General features: G+C 32.2%; 1 protein-coding gene across 1 annotated transcript in view; it reads left to right on the top strand.

The window, feature by feature from the left end:
- Nucleotides 1–22,727, top strand: part of LOC134266769 (prion-like-(Q/N-rich) domain-bearing protein 25) — a 28,025-nt gene extending 5,298 nt beyond the window's left edge. The window contains exons 3-9 of the mRNA XM_062748994.1: nucleotides 2,485–2,616; nucleotides 10,275–10,406; nucleotides 15,233–15,364; nucleotides 15,580–15,711; nucleotides 21,845–21,988; nucleotides 22,095–22,226; nucleotides 22,493–22,727. Coding sequence (XP_062604978.1) covers nucleotides 2,485–2,616; nucleotides 10,275–10,406; nucleotides 15,233–15,364; nucleotides 15,580–15,711; nucleotides 21,845–21,988; nucleotides 22,095–22,226; nucleotides 22,493–22,686 — 998 coding nt within the window. The 3' untranslated portion in view covers nucleotides 22,687–22,727. The remainder of the gene's footprint in view (nucleotides 1–2,484; nucleotides 2,617–10,274; nucleotides 10,407–15,232; nucleotides 15,365–15,579; nucleotides 15,712–21,844; nucleotides 21,989–22,094; nucleotides 22,227–22,492) is intronic.
- The last annotated feature ends 388 nt before the right edge of the window (nucleotides 22,728–23,115 follow it).

Consider the following 23,115-nt stretch of genomic DNA (forward strand, 5'->3'; position numbering starts at 1 on the left):
CAAACTCACTATATGACATCTTTTTATCGCATACTATATACTAGTATAAAGACAATGTTTAATAATTGTGCGATTCAATTAATTTATTCCCGATCTATTGTGCCATGCTTTATCTAATACGACATTTAAAGAATATTTATCACCGATTCTTTCTACAAATGGAATATTTATATTGTACTAACGCAATCGCACTACAGTGAAAATGAATGTACATACAATGTGTGAGTAAAGGGGCGCCCAGTAGAGGGGCTACTTGGAAAAAACAACAAGTAATTATCACACTCAATTAAGGGGCCCTCTAAGGGGTACAGGTAGACTTACCTGTATGAATAATCTACCGGTATTAAAATAAAATAACTGAATGGATTTTTAATACAATTTTCTTTATTTGAGCACTAGTATGAATAAATATTTTGTATAATATTTTTAAATAAATAATCTTATAAGCACAAAACATATTAAAAACTATAAATTATCTTGAAGTTCTATTGTTTAGCAGCACTGATTTTTACATTATATATTAGCACAGTTTCACTTTCATATCACACATATTTCCAATATTTACAAGTTATTTAGTCCATCTCCATATTTCTGTATATATACTGTTCTTTAGTTTGTGTTGTTCTTGTATAACTTACAACTTGGACTGCATCATTAGGCAAGTTCAGCACATCATTTTCTTTGACACTTGCTAAGATAGATTTGCATATTCAAATTTCAAAGCAAATTGATATCAATTATCAGGTGCTTCTTCAATTATAATGTGACTTATAGGAATTCCTTAAAAATCAAAGTGATCTGTTTTTAATATCGATTCGTCAGACTCTATATTTATTGTAAAAATTGAAACATAAACGTCTGTATTTTATGATGATATAAAAGAATGTTTTAATAATTAAAAATGATAAATAAATGAATTAAACTAGACAAAACTTTATGGAAACACTTTATTTATTATACATGAATATCTATATTATTTTAAGAAAAAATCATTTGTGTTAATCTATTTAAAAGAGTTTGAAAATTCAGCACAAAAAGGGAATAATAGTTTGTTAATTCTCAACCTATACTATTGAATAGTTTGGAAAAATATTAAAATTAAAGAACAATAAAAATTAATTTTCCTGAAATTTTAATTTTATCTATTTATATTTATTTATCTATTTTTTTTATCCAGTATATTTCAGAAAATGAAAAAAACCTCTTCATGATAATAAAATTGGATGAATATATCTGATTTATAAAATATTGCTTATCCAGGTAAACACAGGTAAAAGTACCTGTACCCATTAGAGGGCCCCTTAATTGAGTGTGATAATTACTTGTTGTTTTTTCCGGGTAGCCATTCGGGGAACACACCAATTCGATCCAGATTATTTTCATATCTTCATGTTAGTTAGGGACGGATAACTTTTTTCATCTAAAAAAAGTTTGACAAGCCAAAGATAAAGGGAAACTCCATTTCAGGTGGAGATTGGGGGTTAGAAGCGCTATCAAAGGACAGATTATTTATTTTTTTTACTGGTCGAAGATAGATTTTTTTTCGAGAACAGTCTATTTATTTTTAAATCTGCCAGACCAATCTCTAGGTATAAGAAAGTGCATGTGTACTTAGAATTAGACTTTATATTCTGTCTTTTAATTGGTATTAATTATTCTACATATACAAAATTTATTAAAGCTTAAAAATAAATTTAACTTCAAATGATAATTTGTAGATAAATGCACACGTCTCCCAGGCCTTCCCCTCTTTTCTATTTCTCTCGAATATACGCATAGAGAGGGTCTCTATTTTTCAATAGTATTTTGTATGAAATTGCAACAATCTCAGAATGCATGACTTGGCGCGTAACTAATAAATCCAATTATACACTACTTGATTTTTATACATGTACACAAATATGGAAAAAGTAAATTTTGCGATAGAATACAATAATCCACCAATGTAAATATTCTTAATGGATTGAAAAAAATCATAAAATGCTTTATTTCAAGGTTTAAAGTCATTTAACTATGCAGGTAATATTCAAGAAAACGACATCGGGACTGTCTATTCCATTTTTTTACACACAAAAAGCTGTATGTTGTAGCCGACCGACTTTAGCGTGGGAGAGACGCGATCTCGGTTACGTTCTTTGATGTGGCGAGAATGTTACGTAGTATTTAAAGTTCTCTACAAGCAAAGCGTCAGCACGTCATAAACAGTGTAATCCTTTAGGTCTTATGAAAAAAGTTATAATTACAGTTTTTGCAAAAAAAACCTATGACATCATGCGATGATGGAAATACCTTAAATTGAATTTCGGTTGGACATGCATGTATATGGTCCACGTATGCATTCCTTTTTTAAGCTTATTTCTTTCTTTTTCTTTTCTGGAGCTTTAACCATTGATAAACAACATGTCCAGTTACATTTTTTAAAAATTAATTCAAACAAAGATGTGTTGCCTGAAAAATACTTTTTCAAAGATTTTTTTTCTATAGCTAATGTTCCTATTGGCGGAGCATGTGAGTCAGATATCCAGTGCAGAGACAAGACCTACTCTGGTGTTTGCTTAAATTCGATTTGTAGATGTGGAGAGGGAAACAATGCAATTGAAAACGGATGTTTTGCAGGTAGCTGATCTTAAGATGTTTTCGTCAAACAATTTAAACAAAAGATACACTGAACATCTTGAGTTAAAGTTGTTTTTTAAAGGACTGATCTTGTCTTCTTTCAAAGAATAATTCGATTAATAAAAAAAAAATCTGTCATTTGTTTTCCTGCCAATTATTATGTTCCCAAAGAGATAAGAAAGTACAATTTGGTCCTTCTTCTTTCATTGTGCCCTCGACATTTTATGCTTTCAAAAGGTTATAAAATTGGCTTAATAATGAGTATATGAATGTGATAAACCTTGAAAGAATATTACAAGAAGGGGGACCATTCTTGAAATATGACAGCATTACTGTACTTTACACATTTATAAACTTTAACCAGAAAAAATCTCAAATTAACTAATTTCAGATGTTTCTGTATTTCCTATTAAAAAAAGGCAGTGTTCGCAGCCGTCGTAATTTTACATATGTTGTGATCCTCACACATTTTTATATGAAGACTGTAACAAAACTAATTTTTTTTTTCAGAAAATATGCAAATCTTTTACTTTCCTCACATTATTAATATGCAAACAGAAACATATCAGTGAGAGTTTTATATATGATTAAAAAAATTAGGAAATAATTTCCTCTTAAATTAATTACGACGTCATATTTTACATCACCGAAAAAAAGATTATTGTCCCCCGCTTGAAAAGTGGGGGATATTAATTTGGGTTTGTCCATCCGTCCGTCCGTCCGTCTTTCTGTCTGTAACGCTTTCGTTTCCACACGATATCTCAAGAACCCTTTGAGCTTTTGCAATGAAATTTAGCATAGCAACTCCCTATGGACGAAAAAAGAATCCTATTGATTTTGAGGTCAAAAGGTCAAAGGTCAAGGTCATGAATAAGCAAATTCTGTCTGTTATAACACTTATTAAAGTGCGGGTCTGGGGTATAAATAGCAGCCAATGAGAAAAATGGAGGAAATTTCAACTTTCTTGCCACTCTTCACTTCGCAGGAGATTTTTTTGAAATTATATCTATACCGTCAATATACACCTTCCGAAAGTTGTTGAGTCATCTAACTAAGTTATCAGATGTGTTTGGGTGGTTAAAATACAGTATAAAAAAATTAATACAGTCTATAATATTCATTTAAAATTCTGAGGCGATCGAAATTTCAAATTTCTTTGGAGTTTGATGGACAGCTGCTGAATGTTTACATTTACACCGGAAATTCTCGTCGCCATTGACGCATGCTAAAATGGCCGCCATATTCTTACCTCAAAAGAAAGACACAGATACTCCGAAAATAATCCTCAATCCTTTTTATTATCCTTTCCTCGAGTAATAAATAAGAATCAAAGCCCGTGATTAGATCATAGAGAGTGTAAACAATTATCACTTTGGGTCAGTCATGCTGTTTCAGTCACTTAGTGAAGCATCACATCGGCGAGATAACAAGGATTATCAGCGTGAACACGTGTCTGTGGCTGCCATAAGGTTAGACCCAGTAAACAATCAAATAAAAAATGGAAAACAAAATAAAAGAAAATATCACAATTATTAAGTCACACTATTAAAAAAGAAATCTTGGACATTTTTTTCTTTTAGTTCCAACGATGCCCAATGTATGGCTTATTTTTTGGATTAGGAAACCAATACCTTACAAGTTCTAATACACATTCTGGTAAAATATCTCGACGATGGCACACAGTGTTTCGTAATCTTGGATCGTTGAGTAAAGCAGTTCTTTTCCTAGCTATATATCTCTCATCCAAAAACACACCTCTATGGAAAAGTATAGTCCAAAAGAATTTGTACCTTTCTTTTCTAAGGGAGCTGTTCCGTGTGTTTGGTGGCACAGGTTCCGATGCCCACCACATTTGTATATTTCGTTCATCAGTTATGCATGGTTTACATAAACAATTTTGACATTCTTCACAGTCTTCATTTTGCGGGATGTTGTATGTCCTTTCAAAGTTCACGCCCTCCTCCTCATTGTTATCAGTTTCTCCATTCATCTCATCTAAATCCCAGTTATTAAAATTAAAGAATTGTATAATGGCCTTTGTTCTAAATTTACTCTCAATGAAATAACATTTTTCTCTTCTTGTTCCTCCATTTTGCTAAATTGAGACCGCGTTTTGTTTTGGAGGGAAGTTTTGCAGGGGAGAGGTCTATTAGGGGACTCAGGATTTCATTTAATTTACTATAATTAACTATAATTCCTTATTTATTGATAAAACTGGAAATTATAAAAGTAGATATGACGAATTCAATAAATTATACATATGTATATATTTGGGATATACTGCTTGTATTTCTCTCATGCACATGTTTTATGGATGTTCCCCACTGAGCCTTCTTATCCTGCTCTGTATCACAGCTAGGCTGATTTATTGACATTTGGCGGGAGGTCCCTCCATGTGTCTGTGGAAGTTGGTCAATTCCATCTGAAACCTAAACTGGGGTAGTGGGGGCAACCACGTTGTTATTATTCTGTCATTAATGTAAATAAAACTATTCCCACAAAATTTATAAAATCTTTTTTTTAATTAGTAAAGTGCTAATAAATTTTAAAAGCGTTAATTATTATTCACAAAATTGTCAATGTTTTCTTTATTAGATAACAACTTGTTAAAAAATGGTACAGTCCACTGAAATATGACCCCCTTTAGTATAGATAATGTATATATTATATTATATAAGATACAAGCAGGAGTAATTCAAAGAATACTCAGTAATCGTCATTAACTAAGCTTTATTATTACTGGGAAACTATATCATGGCTGAAAACAAACGAAAGCGTCCTCCAACTTTTAAAGTTAGAAATACCAGCTAATGAAGACAAGAAAATTAATATTATGCAAAGTCTTCAGGAAGTCAGGGAAATGTTAGTCAAACAACTGGGTAGACCTGTCAACAATGCCGACATCATTGAAAATTTGCTGTCTACCTGGAAGAAGTCAGTAGCCAACGACGATCATCCCAAAACACCTGGAACTTATATTAATGTTAAGAAAAGTCAGGTGAACCAGGACTTCTTTGTGACATCGCTGCCTTCTGTGAAAAAACTCATGGATGTAGCTGCTGTACATGGGAAACATTGTGGAGGAAAATTGGAGGTAAAAAGGCAACAAAACGGGGACATGTCACTTCTTTGAAACTGTGTTGTTCGAGAATCGATCGTCCTAAACACAGGTATATTTGGGCATCTTCACCATACCTTCCGAACGGAAAGTATCTTATCAATGAAAGAATTAATCATGCTTTCTTGTGTAGTGGTATGCTGCCATCCTGTTATTCTAGATTTTGCAGAGAAGCAGGAATCGGTGTTCTTTCTGTAGAAAAACGGAATTCGTTTTTTAAAATGTACAAGACATTTGTCCAGCAAGAGTACGAAGACTCTATTCACACCGCTTTACTAGAGGAAGTGGGACTATATGACAATTTAGACGGAATTGACATCATAACTGACGCACGGCATGGGTGGCAGAAAAATGACCAGGACACCAGTGTGGTGGCAATAGGAGAAAAAACGCATAAAGTTCTCAACTGTGTGCATGTTGCGACCACTGATGATCCAGTTACCCAGAGACATGAAAAAATTGGAACTGAAAAAATTTACGAGGATCTTGACAGCAAACAAGTTTCTGTCAACGTCCACACGCATGACAGAAATATGTCAATTAACAAACTAGTCAGGGAACGTGAAAATGGATTTACCTGCAACCAAAACGACATTTGGCATGGCATAAAAGATATTAAGAAGGCCTTGTCCACCATTTCAAGTGGACCACGGTACAGAGAAGGTAAAACGTTGTCCGAGGAGCTTTACGACAAACCGGATGCCGTTTCTACACATTTCTACTGGGCCATCAAACACTGTGGTGGAGACTCGGGTACGCTCAGAGAGATGTAAGACAATATCATAGATCACTATAAAAACAACCATGAAAGATGTCATTCTTCCTCAAGATGTAAAGTGGATCCAAACTACGAATCTTCCCGAGTGGTGATTCAAAACCCTGTTGCAGAAAAACTATTAAAAGGTGTTATAATCAATTCAGTGATCTATAAAAATCCGGTTGATTTTCGATTAGGACGTGATACTTATTTTGTTGAGAGTTTTAATAACACTTTAAATATATATATGAGGATAAAAGGATTGCTTTTGGAAGTGAACAGTATAAAGTGCCAGCATTCCTTGGTACGTGTCACTGGAATGAAAATGTGGGTAGAGACATTACTTCTATCACTTACACACGTAATCCTAAAACCCCACGTAAGCAACTTGGGAAAAAGAACTATACAAAACAAAAATTTCAGTTCAGGAAAAACATTTGGTGGCGTTACATAAAACATGTCTTTTCTAAACGTAGAAATAATTAAAATATCTATGTATTTGCACAATCTTTGTTGTCTTATTTTAAGCACGTGTAAGTGGCAAGCTGCTATCTATTAATAGCATAACTCTGCAGTCTTATCAGATGGGAGGTGTGGCCAGCTCCCTAATATGCTTAATTGCTGTCCGTGTGGATGTTTATCTAGGTCAGATCCGGCCTTTAAGCTTTTTCAAATGACACCAAGGTCAATGACCTTGTGACCTTAACTGTGACATATTCTAAAAATAGTTTTTTCGTACCTTTGCTATAATTTTCGAACCATAGAAGATAGAGACTGTGTATTTAGCATGCCTACTCCACTAATTAATTTCTTTCAAATGACACCAAGGTCAATGACCTTGTGACCTTTACTGTGACCTTTATGCTAAAAATAGTATTTTCAAAACTTTGCCATAACTTTTGAACCACAAGAGATAGAGACTTCATACTTGGTATCCATACATTACTAATCAATTTCTTTCAAATGATACCAAGGTCAATGACCTTGACTGTGACATATATGCTTAAAATAGTTTTTTTTAAGATTTGTTGCCGCCGGGCGCATAGTGTTTCACAAACATATCTTGTTTATTTATAAATACGCTATTGATGATTTTTTTTCAATAAATGCTCCGAATATTCGACTTTCGTTCGAATAATGCAATCGAATGCTCCACTAAGGAAAATAAATATTTTGACATCCCTAATCGTAACATAAAGTGGATGTTGTAGAAAAACAGTAACATTTTGCACCTATTTGAAGAATTAATGCATGATCAACGAAAAGTAACAATTGAACGAATTAAACAATTAGAATATATGGAAACGTTTAGAATGTTACAAAAGAGGCATTGTTCCAGAGATCTAGACTCACAATAAACTCTTTTGTACAATAAATGAGCTTGTAAACAAATATAACTCAAAATTGAGCAAGTCCAGTGTATATCAGATGATGAAATATGTTTTGATCTTGAACCTTAGAAGTGTTAGAACACATGTTCGGAGGACCATTCAAAGCTTTCAAATCTATTGGGCCTCCAAATTCACCGTTGCCCGCGTGGCGCAGTGGTTATAGCTTCAGCTCTAGAGTCGCGAAGTAAGGAGTAAATCCTTACATCGCGGGTTCGAATTCCACTGTGTGAATTGGAGATGAGACCGTATAAACCTAGCTGCAGGCCTGGGGGCCATAAAACTTAGCCGAGCTCACTTTTGATCTCAGTCTCCCTTTTTCATAAGGTATTCATAAAGGAAAAGCGAGACTGAGATCAAAAGTGAGCTCGTCTAAGTTTTATGGCCCCCAGGCCAGATCTGTAGCGTTATGGTTTTATATATTTGTCTTGGACCATAACGCTGCAGATCCTGTAATGCAAAAAAAGTGCAATTTACGCCGCAATATTTTTTGCGCGCTTTTTGGAAGAATTTCTCCACTTTCAAGCATTGGTCAATCAATTACCTTTCACTCCCTAATTTTAGACACATTCCGTAGCCAATATGTATATTTTATACAGCTCCCAACCCTTTATACTCGTCTCTACAAGTGATAAACTCGCTTGATTAAAATTATTTGTTAGACTGCTGAAAATTCACTTCTAGTGACTTTATTGCCTGTAGAGACAACTACAAATGGTTAAAGGTAGATAAAATATACATATTGGCTACAGAATGTGTCTAGAATTAGGGAGTGAAAGGTAGTTGATTGACCAATGCTTGAAAGTGGAGAAATTCTCCCTAAAAGCGCGCAAAAAAATATTGTGCCGTAAATTGCACCTTTTTTACATTACAGGATCTGTAGCGTTATGGTCAAGGACAAATATATAAAACCATAACGCTACGGATCTGCAGCTAGTATAAACCTAGGTCAAGATTTGTTGATAGTGTTTAAGGTTTTTTTTTATTCAGGCACTACTGTAGATTCCTAATTATACACGAGGAATTAATTTCCGCGTAATTTCGCGAGAAGCGTCACTCGCGAAAAAATATTACTCGCTTTTATTTTTATGGTGCTGAAATCTATGTAATATCTGTTGATCAAGGGTCCATTCACGAATCATAATTCTCGCGATTTGACGTGAAAAACACAGGTCGCGATAAAAAGTACTCGCGAAAAATAAGGAATCTACAGTATTATCGACCGCCAGGAGACGGTTGGTTGTTTGCTATGAAAGTTTTAAGTAGTCATGCGTTTCTGTTGAAAAAGTACTGAAAATTTTTAACATTCATATAGAATATAAATAAAGAGTGTCAAAATGAATTATAAAAAAATATATATTTACATGTATAGAAAATTTGATAATAATAAACATATTTATCTCATACGTGTGGGTGATGCAGACCGTTGGATGAACTTATGCTTTATCAACGGGTAGATACTTTATCAATAGCACTTCCGGTTTTGACACTATCCTTCTCTTCAAGATTTTATTTTTATTTTTATTTATTTGAAACTTTTATTTGTGAAAATAATTGCCCTTATAAAATGAATGTTTAAGGACAGTAATATTGTTAAAAGCAAGAAAAAGACTCGTATATGTCAAAGAGTGTTGTAATTTATAAAAAAAAAAAACTGTATTGGTTAATTGAAGACAGATTTTACATTCCCACCTTAAATCGTTTCCGGAAAAGTTGAAGACTTTTAGATTGTTGTTATAAGATTCCTGTAACACCTTTAATGACGCTTTATCATAATATATAACGTATGCCTACCTAGTACATGTAATGTAGGTGTAACTTACCATGGATCAACAATGAATCTACAAAGCTTTGCCTAGCATGTTTTGTACTGCCACTGTACAAAGAGTAAATTTTACGATCCCATGGTCCTTACAACTTTTAGTTAGAGGTTCGTTTGATGTAAAGATCCAGCAATTGTCTCATAATGTTTTCAAAGACGCAGATAGCAAAAATTTTAACTTTTGAACACGATCTACTTTCTTTCGACGCATGTCAAAATCAACGGTGCTACTTCATCAAGTTGAACGTCCTCAATTTGAATTGGCAATCATTCATGTAGTTTTGCACGGGTAGTCTCTCAGTTTTGCTAAAACGAAAGTTGCATGAGATAAATAGAACATCTACAATTGTGTGATTTGATATTGGCTTTATCCAACTCCTTGAAATGGTGTATATTCGCTAGGCAAATATATACACCATTTCAACTCGTTGGATAAATCCAATATCAAATCACACAATATAGATATCCTCTATATATTTACATGTATATAAAATTTGATAAAAATAATATATGAAAAATATGTAATATAATATAATAAACCTAATATATTTATTCTATTAAATAAAATTTTAGCTGATAGTCCTGTTAATGGAGTATTTGTGCCTTACATACAGTGCAAAGACAGAATTTTTTCTGATGTTTGTTTGAATTCGACGTGTCGATGTGGAGAGGGATTTATTTCAGAAGAAAACAAATGTCTTGCAGGTAAATGATCATTAGGAAAGGTTACCTTTATTTATAAAACTTCCCTGACATCATTTCATTGTTATTGTTACGTGAAGCACTGACTTTACAGTTGACAGTTCATTTGGACATTTAAACCTGTATCATCTAGGGTGGTGCATAATTGATAATTGATAGGAAAACCTTTCTAGTGGTCGTGTGTTAGGGCCACTTGTATGTAAAGGCCTGGATTTTAGGGTAGGATGGTTGTCGTTTTTTGCAAGGGCAACTTATCTGTACTTTGAAATAGCCCGTTGTTTTCGTTGAATTAAATGTTGAGCTAAATATTTATATCGGAAACGGACTTCCGTACACAGTCCTAGTGTGACAGTTATTCGTCAACTGTAAAAGTCAGCCCTTCTCGTAAAAGTCCATTAGTCTACGTATATTTTACCGATTCAATCAGCACTAGTTAGATATTAAAATGTCCCCGTGGCCATCAATTTGATATATTAAAATATCCAACTATCTATCGGTTGGCTGGATATTTGAATAGCCATCAGGTTGGGGGGAAACGTAAATTCTGCTATAATAGTGGTATTTCACTATTATAGTGAAATTACGCTATATTTCCCGTCGTGGATACCCTCAATTTCACCGGATAACATGTAAGGCGTTTGAACCGCACGTCATGGTGGGTATTACAATGAACAAAAACTGTCATGCTTGCATGTTTTGAATTTTAATAAATTTTCTACTGTTGCGTTTGAAAATGCGACCACTCTTTTTTTAACGGAAGTTGCATTTTTAACATAGCAACCGATGATTGCGGGGATATGTAAGCCTGTTTGAATCTCACTTATTGCTCATTAATGTGCACAAATTAATGTTTGTTACAATTGTCAACTTAAACTGGAAAGGGTTTATTGAATTAAATAAGAAAAAGATTATTTCTGTCTGCATGGTTACAGGTATGGAGGCTCGTTATGGTAAACGGAAAGACCCATGATTATCGACCGCTGCTGCAGCCGATCTTTTTGTACATGGTTGTTAAATAGTGAACATGGGAAATGAGAAGTTATTTTTGTAAAAGTTCAGTATCATAATTCTTCATTGATAACATGTAGAAAATCATCAGTAAAATTTAATAAAATATTATTGTTATAATGTTTCAATTTCATCGTCGTTTCTCACCAAGTTAATTGATAATTTTTGACTATATACTCGTAAAAAGAGTTTACAAAAGGTATTACATATATATTAAAGGAAATTTTGATTTTCCGGTCGCATCATAATGACGTGGTGCATAAAGTGCATGGTTAATAAAAAATAAAAAACTCTTCAACTCGTAAAAATTGCTTTGAATATGTTATAGCTGCGAATGCTGCCAATGATACAAGAATAGTTTCCACATTTTGCACAGTGCCTTGCAACATAGTCTATTTTGCAGAAAACATAGGAATTGCCACGTGCATGATCAAGATCCAAAGTGCACGTGGTTCGGTCATTTTTTATTTCAGACTGTCTTCAAAGCAATAGAAATATTTTTTTTTTAAAATAAGTACGGATATACATATTTTAATGCATTTGCTCATCAGACATATATTCATCGATGTAATAAAGTCCATAGGAGTCTGAAGCAAATTGAAAGGGTGGCTAATTGAAAGTGGGGGGGGTTAAACCAACAAAAAAGATAAACCCCAATTTTCAATACTTAGAAAATGTCTATCCTTGCAAGAAAGGGGGGGAGGGGCTAGGCGCCCCTAGCACCCTCCGGTTCTGACGCCTATGAAGTCTATGATAAAAGAATTGATTGTAAATGAAAATATACGCTTCTCAAGATTCTACTTCAGCTTTGAATATATTGCACTTCCATTGCATGGATATGCTTTCAGAATTGTGAAAGTACTTTTTCAAATGTTAAATTGTTTGCGGCTAATTTGATGTTTTACATCAATTTTTAATTGTGGAAAATATAAATTGAGTATAAGATATTTTAGACACTTCTTATGCTGAGCAGTGTTGATTTGTTATTTGAAGTTTCCTTGTAGTTTAAACAATAATACAATGGCATAAATCTAAAAGTCTGAAAAATTGATACTTTTAGTGTGATTTTTTGCTATATACTTTCATTTCATAAGAATATAATTAGATATGAATATTTTTTTAAATAACAAGAAAAAATCAATAGCTATTTCTCTCAGATTTTAAAGTTTTAGCCTAAGTGCATAACCATAAAATGTTAAATAAGATACATTTGTGCGGAGTTAAAAAGATTGTTGAATTATAATTATTTGAACATGTGTTAAAATAAGGTTACAGACACTTTTGTAAAATATTACCGACAACGAAATAAATTGAGTCTTTTTTTCTGAAATAAACAATAAACAAGCCGATATTGAAAGTTAGATATATTTTCTGGGATCGTTTATATGTAAATTTTGGATTATTTATTATAAATTGATTTTGTTAAGAAAAAAGATATCGAGTTTATCAATACACTCTTTTTTTCATGTTTGCTATAACGGGTTTTTCCGTTTACCATAATGGGTTTTTCCGTTTACAATAACGAGCCTCCATACCCGTAATCATGCAGACAGAAATAATCTTTTTCTTGTTTAATTCAATAAACCCTTTCCAATTTAAGTTGACAATTGTAACAAACATTAATTTGTGCACATTAATGAGCAATAAGTGAGATTCAAACAGGCTTATATATCCCCGCAATCATCGGTTGCTATGTTAAAAATGCAACTTCCGTTAAAAAAAGAGTGGTCGCATTTTCAAACGCAACGGTAGAAAATTTATTAGAATTCAAAACATGCCAGCATGACAGTTTTTGTTCATTGTAATACCCACCATGACGTGCGGTTCAAACGCCTTACATGGTATCCGGTGAAATTGAAGGGTATCCACGACGGGAAATATAGCGTAATTTCACTATAATAGTGAAATACCACTATTATAGTGGAATTTACGTTTCCCCCCAACCTGGCCATATGAGGTGCATAAAACATAAATTATGAAATGAACAAAAGAGATTAAAGAATTTTCTTATGTATTTCAACTACACATGAAAAATAATAATCACTCCGTTTTTATCACAACATTTGAATTAATTTTCAATGCACACAGAACTATTTACTTCGTAGCTGCAGATCTGTAGCTCTCCGAAAAATATATATATTGATAGACCGGAGAGCTACAGTGCCACCCATTAAAAAGACTGTATATTTATTGCGCACAAAACAATGCTCTCGATTAATATTCTTGATTAATTCTTCCAAATTCTTACCTCAATTGAAAAAATGGAAGATTTTAAAAAAATCCCTCTCTCCTCTCTCAATTTCTCTCGTTGTTGACATCTGAACGAAGCATAACCAAAATGGCAGTATAAATAAGCGAAATGTTCGATGATTGCAATATCATGGCTAGGAGGATTATTTACAACAAATATGAGGAATGTTCTGCTATGGAAAGAGTCAAGGAATATGTTAGAAACATATAAACATATATGTTAGTAATACTTTGAGATTACAATTTTAAAAACAAGGAGAAATAAATCGAGAACCGAGCGCATTTTTCTTTTGTGCGCAATAAATATACATTTTTTTTCAATGGGTGGCTCTGTAGCTCTCCGGTCGATCATTCATTTTTTTCGGAGAGCTATAGATCTGCAGCCATTTACTTCGCATCTATTTAATCATAAGATTTGATTTAAAAAAAAATGTACTTCCAATGCCAAAAAATGGCATGCAATTCCTTAAACTTTTGCACTTTTCGACACTTGTCCATAAAGTATCCAAAATATATTCAATGGATTTTTGACAAGTACATGTATGTGTCCGGTCTTAAATTTTTGAAAGCATCACTTTTTGACACGCTTATAAATACATTTTCACCTTCAGTTGGATTTTAAAGAACACCACTTTATCTAGCAGAAGATTATTTCAGAGTTCCTTATCAGCAAATTCTCAAATTAGCTCTGTTTTCATACTTTTCCTGTGTACTTTTTAAAGCAATTTATTAAATTGACAGCCGACCTATCTTTCATCACTGTTTAATTGCATATCTTGACATAGGATATTTTAATGCTTGCAGGTTCTGCATAACCCGGCCAATCTTTTTTTCTTTGTTTAAGCACTACTAGAAGCATTGTACAAAAAAGTCCATAAGAATCCAATACTATTTCGCATCAGATCATCATCTTCTATTTAATGATAAATTCCTACCTTTTATCAAAATTCCAACGTTTTCCTCTGTTTTCAGCTCTGATTACACAACTTCCGTACAATGAAAAGTTCTGTAATGGCATTAGCATCATGCAGTGTCATCATGAATTTAAAAAAGCCTGTTCGATTAGGCTATTATATTATGCCACTGTTGAATGTGTAAATGGACTAGTTGTATTATGTAAGTGATGGATTTATGAATTGGTTTGTTTCTTTAGGGCAAAAAGTGGAGATTTTTTAAAGTAAGATAAATAACTCAATGGTCTTGAATAGGTAAGAAGAAACTTCCCCTCTACGGGCCTTCGGTCCTCGGAGAAAATGTTTTCTCTCAACTATTCAACAGTTTAGCCTTTGCTTTAGCTTTTGAACGACTAAGGCTAGGGTTTTCGTACTTTACATGTGTCATCCTTGTGGCAATTTATTTTAGAAATCAACAACCTTGACTCTTATTTTTGATCTTGACCCTTGAGAATAACCAACATGTACCTTTCAAAAACTTATTCTTTGACATAACTTTTTAACAACAGGTGCTTGCTAGGTCTTTCATACATTCCAAAATTGTATTTCTTGTGAGAAGGCCTTAATTTTTGTTTTAACATAATTACTTTGCATTTAAGAGAAGTGAATTTTTTTTAGCTAATGTTTCTATTGGTGGTGAGTGTGTATCAGATACTCAGTGCTCAGATGTAAATTACAACGGAGTTTGTGTGAATTCAATATGTTCTTGTAGAGAGGGATATTTTTCACTGGGAAACAAATGCCTTTCAGGTAAATTAAAATAAAAGTAAAAGGAATTTAAACATCAAAGCTGATATTGTACATTTTTCTATACACACACGGATTTATTAAATAATAAAAGTAATTGGCACAAAATATTAACTTGTAGTATTTTCTCCAATGTATTTTTTTTTTCAATGTTCAAACAAGCTTTCGATATTCAAAAGATTATAAAAATTCCAATAACTATTGTAACAATCTTTCAGGGAATGTGACTTTAGGTGGGTATTGCTCTTTGAAGGATCAGTGTTCTGGCAGTATTCATGCGGACGTCTGCAGGGATGAAAAGTGTGTCTGCAAGAGTGGTTATGTATCATACAACTTAACATGTTATCTAGGTAATATTAATTACTGTCAAATAAGTAAAATACACTAGACACTTTTTTGTCGTCTGTAGAGCAGAGCGACAATAAGAGATCTCTTTACCCGGCTTCGTCTGTCTGTCTGTCCGTCTTTCCTCTGCCCGTCTGTCACACCTTATATTTCGAGAACTGTAAAGAGATATGTAATTAATATTTGCACATATATAGCTATGCACAATGGCTTTTGTGCTTTGCCCTAACATTTGACGTACATGTAGTTATCCTTAAACTTGACCCTTGACCTACTTTTTTCAGTTTCAGTAAAAAAAAGAAGAATTTAAAATCCTCTTGACCTTGACCTTTGACATATTTTGCAATATTCTACATAGGGTTAAATTGAACTCTGTCCGTATGTATATATGCGAAGGAGAGTAGAAGGATGTGGGTCTGGGAGTGTGTGTGAGTGTGTGTGAGATTGATCAAGCCATGAAAAGTAGTTTATTATTTAGCACTTATGATACAATTAGTACACAATGTGTACAGTGTAAATATTTATATGTTTCCATAATTTCATAATATTTAGCATAGTTACCATAACGTTATGTAAATAATGTAAATTTGTGAACTTTTTACAGATTTTTGGAAAAATATTTGACAAAATCAGATTGGGGTTAAATAATTTTTCACTTGCTTATCATGAGAAGCCAGTTAATCAAATAATATATTTTGAAATATCCTTGCATTTAGTATCTATTCAATAGTATGAGATAATATATACACCTGTATTGTCGTCAATTTTTTTTTATCTACCAACTCAATAGCGCAGTGCTGTGTAAGTTTTCGCAATTCTCTCATATTTATACGGTTTGAAAACCCTTGGAATCTATGCTTTTGATATGATTATCATGATCCACATTTAAATTAAACAAATTATAATTAACTCATGTTTCCATATTTTTCATACCCTGACGTTCAAAACTGTCCATTAGACAACTTGTGAAGAAAAAATGTAATCAAATCAAATAAACTGAAATTATGAAGTAATACAGAGCTTGCAAACTGTAACCTGAAAGCATGTTTACGAAAAGAACTTTATTCGGTAATAACCATAATTTGCCCCCGAAATTAAACTTTGATGGAGATATATTTAATTAAGTTCTTAAACAGGGGAGTATATGCTGACTTCAAAGCACTGAATATTTTCATAAGTAATGACGCCATGTGTACGGAATGACGTCACAAACATGACGTAAATTTAAGATTTTAATGAATTTTACAGAAAAATGTACTTATTTCGTCGAAATTTTGAATAAAAGTCACCGAGCGCATGTGTGTTCAGGATCAATATTTTGATATCATGTGTAGAATGATATTGTCAATGAAATATGTCAATATTGTTCCTGAACAAACTTGCGCTCTATAAATTTTCAAGCTAAAATTGTTGAAATTTTGTCAATTTTGTCCTCTTTTTGAAAAAGGATACAAAATTGGACTAGTTTGTAACGTTTTAAAACAAAAATTGTGAATACACTGCTTCGACACTATAATATTTTCTGTTAATTTATATTTCTCAAACAATTTATTGAACTCAGCACATTTCAGGAAGTTTTCAAAATTTGACTTTTGTTGGGGCAAATATATGCAACATACCGCATATAGTTCTTTCCTAAGATTGTTCATACGCAAGACATTTCCTAAGATATATCTTAAGACAATAATAGGATCATTTCAAGATTATCTTAGGTTGTTAACGGTCCTGGCATATGCTAGTAATCAGTCCCTCAAATTTTTCTCGTATCTCTAAATACTATGTCACGTCTAATATGACGATTTGGTCAAGCCAGCAACAATATGGATGAGACAATTTTAGCTTACGACAGACTTAAAGGCAGAGATTTTAAGCTCCGCCTTCTGAAACACTTGGTCTGGGTAGCCCTGTCAATCAAATGCATGAAGGTTCATCATTGGATGCTGGAACTTGATTGACATTTACATATTGGTCCCTGTGTATACCCTACACAACTTGTAAGGGACTCGTGAGGACCTTCAAATTAACTTTCGATCCTTTGATCTTTACCCAACATGGTATAGGGAAACTGTATTACTTTGAAAATTTTTAAATTGATAATTCATGTACAAATGTATATGGATTAAATATACCTTTAGTATTTGAAAGGATTATAATATAATATGCATTTTAAAAATTAGCTTTGGTACATTAAACTTTTTTATTCAAATGAAATTTCGATATTAATTTTAATATGCTCAATGATATACCTTAAGTGGAAATATTATTGATAAAGTTCAGAGCAGCACTGTGTGAGGTAATTAAATTTAAAGATATTTATAAATGTTTCAAATATTGCGTCACTTATATCTTTATTTTTCATTCAGGTAGGAATTTTCAAGCAATATTTTTTTACTTTTTTAGCATGTTTCATTGTGACAAAACCATATTAAGATTAGGATAAACGTTGATATTTTTATTACTGAAATGTAATTATTAATCCGACTCTCTTTTCATTTAATAGATGGGATCTTTGGGATGAATGAATTAAGTATTACTTGGTTGTCACAGGTTTTTATTTTAAATTATCACATACACTCAAATCTAAATAATCTTTGTTTTAATATTTAAATTGATAGTATGATATCATAATAATTTTTTTAAATGGGTAGGGGTGTTTTCAAACATTCAAAAATAAATGAATATAGATAATTGAGAAACATTTTTACTACTCATTTAGAATTGTCTAAAATCTCCAACACCGGTAAATTTTGACCTCTTGTGTACTTTGTATTAAATCACTTCCTGTGTATAGGGATTAGGAAACAGATGACCACAGGTCGACTGCTAACACCCAAGGCATTCACACCTGTACAAAATACGCCCCTCCCACACCTGGAATTTACCCCCGGTAAAAATCTCTGCCTTTAAGACATGTCAAAAGCTGTGGTACCTTTAAGATTATTCTTAAGAACTTTCGTAAGTAAGGATACTTTCGAAAACCCCAGTTAGTCTTAAGAAATGTCGTAAGTAAATCTGAAGACGTTTATTAGTCTTAGACAGCTTCGTAAACATGCCTGCTGGACATTTTTTTTTCTGCGACTGAAGTTCGAATATAAAAATGGAGTCGCCATGCAGCTTTCAATGTCTTATTTATTGAATTCTAGACTTCATAATAAAGAATTAGAAACTCTTTTGGTGTTCAGTATGGTTTGTTATTCACTAAAAAGATGTTAATATTACTATTGACCGAGCTGAGTCGAAGCCGAGGTCAAATATTTATTTTTGTTCTTGTGAATAACAAACCATATTTAACACCAACAGAATAACTGCATGATATAATAAGAATAAAGAATGTGTGGACTAAACGCCCTTTTTAGGATTTTTTGCGACTCCTCTACACTACTTAATTAAATATCCCCTTACATTCCAAAATATCCCCTGTTGTCCCTTTGTCAGTCTCTGACATTTTCCTGTCTCTCCCTAACTTTCTCCTATGATCCCCTGCCGTTGTCCCTGCTCTCCCTGTCCAGTCCCTGTCGTTCCCTGTTGATGTCCCTACCTACCCTGTCTACTCCCTGTCTTCCCCTGACATTCTCTGATCTCCCTGTCCAGTCCCTGTTGTCCCCTGTCGTTATCCCTGCCTTTACTGGCTTTCCCCAGTCGTCCCCTGACATTTATATTGGGCAAGAAAATGAGTTCAAAATATAATTTTGTGGCATTTAAGAGTGAAACATGACATAGTCTTGAAAACTTTAGCTTTTTTTTTTGAAAATATAGACCTAGTAAAGAGTTAACACATTTTTAATCGCCTTTACTAAATCCTCTATAATTTAGTTTCTATTACTTGTATCAATTTGATTTTTCTTACTTTGATAGTACTTGGGGGGAGGGGGAGAACGACAGAGAATTGCATCAATTCTTAAGAAGAAATAAAATACCAATGTATTGCATCTTGTGATGCTAGATAGCATTTACACGTACCTTATGAACCTTTTATAAATATTTAAAAACTCTTTTACTTTTTATTTGATATACTTTGAAACATCTTTGAGCATAATAAATGTCCTTTAAAAGAGCTAGATTTAAACATTCGGGAATACATTATCAAATCTAGGCATGAAACTTTTTTTCTAATAAATTAAATGAATAAAAAAAATAATCAAAAAGAATGATATATAAATGCGTTCATAAAATAAATGTCTAAGTAATAAATAAAAAAATTAAATAAACAATTAATATATTTTATTCATTTATTTTCTTATGTCAAAAAATCTACAAATGGACTGAAATAGGAATGAATGAATAAATAGATAAATAAATCAATAAATAAAAAAGATTATATTAATTTATTCATTTATTTGTTTATTTTTTAATTTAAAATAAACCAAATTTATCAAACATTTATGTCCCCAAACTTTGATTCATGAGTTTTATTTTATTTATACAGTTTTTGTATATCCTAAAATATACTACAAAATTTTTTTAGCATAGTAAAACGACTTCGAATTTATTTTTAGTGCACGATGGATATCAAAATAATCGTCTCATTATGCACAATATTAATCCGTCAATTAGATTTTTATTACTTTGTTTTGATTGAAAAAATCGGTTTTCAAACCCTAACACGGTTCTGAAAGAACATCAAAGCCATTTATGTTTACCAGTAATTAACTCGGAGTACATAGTCATAACACCTATTGTCTTTTTCACTGACCGCTATACCTTTTTTAGCTGTGGCAGAGCGACCGTGTGTAGTTTTCATCTGTTTGAAATAACATTTTCTCTTTGTATGAGAACTGATTTTTTTTTTCAATAATAGCAAGATAGAAGTATCAAAGAAGCTATTGACGGGTGAAGATTGTGCAAAATGAGACGATTATTTTGATATCCATTATGGATGTAAAACAATTTAATGTAGTTTACATATGCTTCAAAAATACCTTGATATATATTTATCGTAAATCGGTTTAAAGCCAAACAAATCCTATTTTCGGGTACATGATCTTTTAATTTGTTTATATCGTAAGATTGTTTTATAATAATTCAATACATGTTGTTATAATTAGCTTATTTTTTATTTACTAACTTAGTCTATTTAAAATAAATTGTATTGATTTTAAAAACTAAAATATCCCAAAATGCGACAGAACATGTACCCCTGCTGTCTTTTTCTTTTTTTACAAAAGAAACAAATTCTCTCCAGTATTTAATGAATAAAACAGATTACAGCGAAATAAATACATAGTAAATAAATAGAGGCGGTGTCATTGCTGACAACTCTCTCTCTCTCTCTCTCTCCGAAAATTCGAATACGTGTTTATAGCATCTTACAGCTATTTCAAATATGAAATTATTTAAAAAGTGTGATGGTACGAAAAATTAAAACAAAATTTAATTTGCTAAATTCTGAAAACTGCAACAAAACACACTCAAAGACATGATTTAGAACGAGGTCAGGTAGAAGAATACAATGTAACTGCTTTCACAAGTACAGTCGCAAGTGGACATCGTGATGAATTGTAATATTTAAAAGGTTGATCGCAGTCATAATGGAAGCGAGAAGTTTGTTTAATTTGAACATGCTTTTAATTTTTTTCTTAAATTCAATATAAGTGCACATTTGTCGGCACCTCTACTTTTAATATGAAATTATTTTGTTCAATATACAATTTTCTTGAGAACAGCCGACAAAGATGCGCTGACTACATGTATGTATTCAGATGATGAAAAATGCGTGACCTTGATTATCTATTGATATTCAAGAAATCTTCTGGCACCATGTCTTCGATATTCATTTAGTTTACCAAGAAAAGAGCGTTTTAAATTTACATAATATCTGCTATGAATATTCGGTTAATATATTAGGGGTTTATATGACGGAAAAAAAATAAAACATTTTATGAAACTTAAATTTACGGCATTTTTTTTCTGGCAAGTTAAGGCCACCCATTCTTTATAAGTTTTTACAATCGGAAGAAAATCAAGTATGCATTTATATTCACGAAACGAGTAGCAACTTTAATAAGCGTACACGTCGTACTACACGAAGCATGTTTAGTGCGTTTCCTTTTACATTTTTGTAACTGTTTCTACAACTTGTTATTTGATGATTTTCTTTGTACTTGTTGAACATTAAAACCTTTTGAGTTGCTTTTGTAGAATCAAATTTTGATAACATGTGTTTTTCCGGGAATAAAACGTGCAGAGACTCAACAAGAGAATGTAGTATTGCACACAATCAATACGTTGGGATGTGTGTTTGCAAATCAGAATATTTAGGATTTGGAGAAAATTGCTTAAAAGGTTATATCACTTTTTTTTCTTTTTTTTTCAAAAGTTTTATTTTGTTTCAATGAATTTTGCGATTAATGAAGATATGAATAAAAGTTTTTTTTTTTATTACAATCAGGAAACCTTGCAATTAACCAGACCTGTGAGCGAAATGAACAGTGCACTGCTGTTCACGACTTAGAATGTCAAAATGGAACATGTATGTGTCGAGATGGGCACGTACCTGTTAAGGAGACTTACTGTAAACCACGTAAGTAAAGCATATTCATTAGAAATATTAACGAGGCTGGGGGTGGCAGCCATTTTTAGACTATTTTTATCTCCTTTAAACCAGGTAAGTATAGCATAATATATAAAAAAATATATAAATAAAATGTATGAATTTTTTCTTTAATAATTCTTTTCTTAAAATATAAATCTGGTTGTTAATTTGTGATAATTTATGCTCCACATTGGATATTTTTTTATTCACACAAACTAGGCAATATAAATTTATATATTTAATCATTATTTCAGTGGGAATAAATGGAAAGGACGCAGCCAAATTGTGTTTGAATCAAAAACAAGGTTTGTACTTTCACTTCACTTCATTGATAGCTAAACATTTTCATAATTTGAATATTTTTATGGTTAATATAATGCTTTATCGTGGTATCCTTACAAGGGACTTTGTTTGTGTAGGACGTAATTATAAGAATGCTTTACTGTAAATTATTATTTGAACGGTAATTAGATTTTCTATTATGTTTGTTTTGTTTTGATATTTAGCCCTTAAAATACAAATGCATATTTAAAATAATACTCACAAACATTGAACATTGGACTATCTATCAATTGCATAACAAATGATGATACAATAATTTGATATTCATGAAGCTGAGGGTGGAAATGAGATCTAGATTCATTAAAAAAGAAAACGTAAACCAACTTTTATTCACGTGCGAAAATTATCTGCGAGTATTGTGACCTACTTTTGCTTTAGAGAATATACAAAATAGAATGTGCAAAATCCTGACGAGAAAATTTCAAAATCAATAGAATGTTTAAAAAGTCTTTATTATCGTGTGTGTATGCGAAAATCTAAAAGAAGAAGATTTAGTTCCTTTTCGCCTTCTGCCTTCCAACTTTGGTCAGCAGCT

The sequence above is a fragment of the Saccostrea cucullata genome, unplaced genomic scaffold (assembly GCF_032062105.1).
Source record: "Saccostrea cucullata isolate Sc308-1 unplaced genomic scaffold, CSIRO_AGI_Scuc_v1 ctg2945, whole genome shotgun sequence".
Classification (NCBI taxonomy): Eukaryota; Metazoa; Mollusca; class Bivalvia; order Ostreida; family Ostreidae; genus Saccostrea; species Saccostrea cuccullata.